The following is a 5,023-nucleotide window of genomic DNA, read 5'->3' on the forward strand; positions in this document are numbered from 1 at the left end:
CTTCCTATTCTTTTCATTTCTGGATGTTTCTGAGTACTGAGAGAAAGGGCTGATGATAACTGACTAACACAATAAGCAACAGAGAGATGATGAAATACAACGAGAGGAGGAGAAGTTTATAATCTCATTATACCTACCTAACCTAATCCACCAGGAACAACACCTCCAAGCTGCCTGTACCCCAGATACACATGGTATCTTATTTGACATTTCATTACAATACATAATAATACAATATATAAATGTGTGGTAGTATATGGTGATCATTAGCAATACACAAACACAAGATGTCAGATATGCAGAATACGCTGTTGCTGGGCTCAGAGGGCATCAAGAAAACCATACTGCATGGAGGCACCGGTGATATACCAAAATTCATCACTGGAGCAAAGGTACTGTAGCTTTTCAACACTTCATTTTACATGTTAAAGTATGAATATGAAAACTGTGTCTTTACTTTCAATTGGGCTTTGAAACAAGTGAGTTTGCATTCACTACAAACCAAACTGCATTGGTCCACAGCGATTTCCTTCTACTGTAAACTAATTCAACTGAGTCATATTTCAGCTAAACACTAACTCTGTATGGCCCTGGATTGCACAAATGAAAGAGGCTGAATTAAGTTAGTCTGTTAGTAGCTATTCCAAATCTAATTAGATATGCTGGTTTAATTTAACATATGGATTTAAAGATCATACGGTGGGCGATACAAAAACAAAGCAAAACAGTTTTATCTGTACTGTGCTAAAATGGTTGAAATGCGTCAAAATAGTTTTAAAAATGGCATATTTTTCCTTATGAGGAATCAGATCAGCTCTGTGCAGTATGGCCATAATACACACACACACACACACACACACACAGTATATATATATATATATATATATATATATATGTGTGTGTATATATATATATACCAGATGCATTAGCATTGCATTGGGCATGTGTCAGAAATGGTTTGTGATATGAATCCATTCTTCAGTCTGAAAAAGAGTTTCAAATTTGCCAGCCTGTTATGTGGGTATGAAGGCTTGCCATAATCCTGTTTATACCAGCTTCATGACCTTATATGGTTTATTAACTGTGTTACAGTTTCTGTATGTTTTTAGTGAAAATCTACTTTGTGCTCCAAACTGCTCCTAAAGCCTCACCAACAGTGTTGGTCAAGTAACCAAGAGAAACACATCATCCTAGGTTCATAAAATCATTTTTGACAGGTGCTGGTACTGTGTGTGAGGGCAGTGTCAGCCTGTAATGTAGGAGAAGATGAAAGAAAGTTTTTGCACCACAGTGTGGATGTTATACAACCATGCAACCTTTCTCCTCTGTCTGCCCCGCTGAATACCTCAGCTGTGTGAATCTTGTGACATAATGTTTTTGTTGAGACTGATGTTTGGTTGTGTTTAGCAGGCCCCTGTTTCCTGTTATTTTCACTGGTTAGTGAGTTTTGTTTCACAGTTTAATTTTGAGGTGTTTCTCTGTCCAGTGGTAAGACTGACCTGTGTTTTTGCAATTAAAATGGAAGATGTAATCACATTAACATTGTCGAGAAAGAGTTTTCACATTATGTTAAACTTGGGGGTCTAAAGCGTATTAGACAGTTCATGAAATGCAGTGGAATAAATTCAGTGATTATCCTATACCAGCCAGAGAAACCCACTGAAGTCATACACAAGAATTTAACTCTAAATTTATAATATATAAATATATATAAACAAGCTACATATAGTTTTTCTCTGAACATTGTCCCTTTTATGGCTCTTTTTTATGGCTCTTGTTTCTCCAGGTGACGTTCCACTTTCGCACCCAACTGTGTGATGATGACCGCACAGTAATAGATGATAGCAAAGTGGTTGGGACACCCATGGAGATAGTGATTGGTAACATGTTTAAACTGGACATCTGGGAGACCTTGCTGTCCTCCATGAGGATCGGGGAGGTGGCTGAGTTCTGGTGTGACACCATGGTGAGTGCTAAAATAAAAAAAGTTAGGATTTTTCACCAAGTGCAAGCTTGGGGTGGGGGTAGGTTGTGTGTTCTCATCTGGTTGTAGGTTTTCATGCATTGCTGCTAGTTTGTTTTTAAGTTTGGTGGATTGTAGTCTGTTCTGAGAAATGTGACTGTGCACTTCATACAGAATGATGTCACCCTGCAGCTGTGGAAGTTATATACTACTTTCAATAACAAGCAGAAAAACAACAATATATAAAACTAATTTCAGGCGTTACACACACACACACACACACACATATACATATATATATATATATGTATATGTCTGATGTATGGCTTTGTACCTGAGACATGTTAGGAAGCAAACATACCTGCACTGCATATGTATTGATGACCGTGTATTTTAGGCAATAGATCATTTGTTAGGGCTTGACTGGGTATGTGCTCAGACTGTCAGAGACAGATGGGTTGAGCCATACTGTCATTAATCGGCTGCAGCCTCACTTTTCCCTAATCGGCTCTGATTCCTGCTGAGTCAGTGCCGCTGACTCCCATCCACTCTGATCAGATTTGATGGGGCTTAGAGCACTTATTCAGTCCTCTGAATGACATGGCTGCACCACACGCTCTGCTGGGTATGTTCTGCATTATCACTCTCATCCAGTGGAGGGCAAGTTTAAAAAGCTGAGCTGAAGAAAGAGACCTGATGTAAAAGAAACATTTGACAGTACAACTATTCCTTAATCGCTTTAATGTAAAATTAAGCCAATTTCCTGTGGATGGTATTTTTAAGTAGAAAAATAATTTGTAAATTTACACTATGTGAAGAGTAAAATTCAATTATAAAATCAAAACAGTAAATTCAACCACTAGACATTCAAACTGTGACATGATAAGAGAGTTGGTCTTTGAAGGACACCATGACACCTTAAAGGGACATACTGCAACGTCTAAATCTTTCTAAAATGCTCTATGACAAATCCTGGAGTGGCAGCAAAAAATGCAAGAACTCATATTTTAAGCAAATCTGGTAGTCAGGCGTTATGGGGAAATGGTCACAAGCTGTAATGTCAAATCTCAGTCAGATTAAAACTTGAGCCTAGTCTCAAAAAACTTATTTACAAAGATAAAATATTATTTATTTTCTGTTAACTTCCTTCCCCTCCAGCACACCGGCATTTATCCAATTGTATCCAAGAGTATGCGACGCATTGCAGAAGGCAAAGACCCAGTTGACTGGCACATCCATACATGTGGTATGGCCAACATGTTTGCCTACCACAGCCTCGGCTACGATGACTTGGATGAACTGATGAAAGAACCAAAACCCCTCTACTTTGTCCTTGAGCTGCTCAAGGTAAGAAAGGTTCTGACCGATGAAGAGGTCTGTGTCAACCAGAAGCATCATTGGCAAAAGAAAATGTAAAAATGATCAATAATACAAAAATACTCCCACATGTTTTATAGGTTCAGCAGCCGAGTGAATACAACAGGGAGTCCTGGGCTCTGAGTGATGAGGAGAGGTTGAAAGCGGTGCCGGTGCTACATGGACAGGGGAACAAGCTCTATAAACAGGGACACTACCAAGAGGCCACACAAAAGTACAAAGAGGCGATCATCTGCATCAAGAATGTGCAGACTAAGGTGAAAACATTAAATATGTTACTCAAAATCAAATATTATTTGCTTCTATAGAAGTGTGGTTGGCCACAGTTAACAAAACATGAATTTCTCAGCATGTACCGACATAGACCTGAGCTGCTTTTCTCTACAGGAGAAGGCATGGGAGGTCCCATGGATGAAACTGGAGAAGATGGCCAACACCTTAACTCTCAACTACTGCCAGTGTCTACTACGCATGGAAGAGTTCTATGAGGTCATCGAGCACACAAGCGACATTGTCAATCAGCACCCAGGTTTGGCACCGACATGGGCTGATGTGACATTTTATAGCAGAAAAAAACCTTTATTGCTAGTCTATTATTACACTGCAGCTACAGGCATGCTATGTAAGCCAAACAGTTTGTTGTGTATGTTTCTCACAGTGTGTGTGTGTGTGTGTGTGTGTATGCAGGTTTTTATGGCAGTTGTAAATGCATGATTTCACATGTCTATAAAGTCTTACCCTATAAAAGGTCTGCTGCCTCTGTTTCCACACTGACATGCACAGCCTGTACTTGTGTGTATTCATATCGTAGATACACGTATCATTCAGTTGTAAAATACAGCTACAATTATTGAGTTGGTGCAAATACTTCACATCACTTAGGAACATTTAGCACAGTGTTTTGTATATTATTGATACTATTGAATATCACATACCCTATATTATAGGCTGCTGTCAGACGTGTGTTTCATATAGTTTATATTTAACCTGCAGGTGTTGTTAAGGCCTTCTACCTACGTGGGAAAGCCCACATGGAGGTGTGGAACGAAGCAGAGGCTCGACAGGACTTCAGCAAGGTGCTGGACCTGGACCCAGGGATGAAAAAAGCCATCAAGAGGGAGCTTGCTGTACTTAACATGCGCATGGAAGAGAAGAAGCAGGAGGACAGAGACAAGTACAAGGGCATGTTTTGACCAGAAGAGACTCTGCCCAAGGGTGAAGAATCAGCAAAGAGTTTTGAAAGAAAGAGCGACGCAATTGATTTTACCTTTAACTGCTACTAAAATAAAAAATAAATCTGGCTTATTAAACTGGTAACCGATATAAACACCAGAATTGTGGCCTAATTTTCTTTCTCTTCCACATATGTTCCTAAAGAGTTTAGTGGCTACAAGGGTTGTTTAAAGGACCGGTACACAGGTTTGCTTTCTTGTCAAGAATTCGATGGGATCCATACCACTAAATATTTGTAATATTATCTGGGGATTTTTCTAAAAACATTCATCCCTCATTGATGGCCATTCATAAACTGTAGGGGCGGCTTGGTTGTAGTATTTTTTTTCTAATGTTACACTTTGCCACTACTTAAAACCAAATCTTGTAAGCACATTGTCCTACCACAAGGTGGGGCTCTGATCACAATTATCCCTCTGATTCTGCCTGAGCCCTGTAGAGAAATTATCC

At 39.3% G+C, this 5,023-nt stretch overlaps 1 protein-coding gene across 1 annotated transcript; it reads left to right on the plus strand.

Annotated features, from left to right (window-relative positions):
* The first annotated feature begins 287 nt into the window (after positions 1 to 287).
* aipl1 (aryl hydrocarbon receptor interacting protein-like 1) lies at positions 288 to 4,533 on the plus strand. Its single transcript, XM_026328584.1, has 6 exons — positions 288 to 392; positions 1,787 to 1,966; positions 3,122 to 3,310; positions 3,421 to 3,597; positions 3,728 to 3,869; positions 4,334 to 4,533. Exons 1-6 carry the CDS (start codon positions 288 to 290, stop codon positions 4,531 to 4,533), a joined length of 993 nt encoding a protein of 330 aa, XP_026184369.1.
* Positions 4,534 to 5,023: the final 490 nt, after the last annotated feature.

The sequence above is a fragment of the Mastacembelus armatus genome, chromosome 13 (assembly GCF_900324485.2).
Source record: "Mastacembelus armatus chromosome 13, fMasArm1.2, whole genome shotgun sequence".
Taxonomy (NCBI): Eukaryota; Metazoa; Chordata; class Actinopteri; order Synbranchiformes; family Mastacembelidae; genus Mastacembelus; species Mastacembelus armatus.

Coding starts and splice junctions, on each gene's coding strand:
- aipl1 (XM_026328584.1), top strand. CDS start 288: ATGTCAGATATGCAGAATACGCTGTTGCTGGGCTCAGAGGGCATCAAG. Junction 1,967..3,121: donor AGTTCTGGTGTGACACCATG/GTGAGTGCTAAA, acceptor CTTCCCCTCCAG/CACACCGGCATTTATCCAAT. Junction 3,598..3,727: donor TCAAGAATGTGCAGACTAAG/GTGAAAACATTA, acceptor TTTTCTCTACAG/GAGAAGGCATGGGAGGTCCC.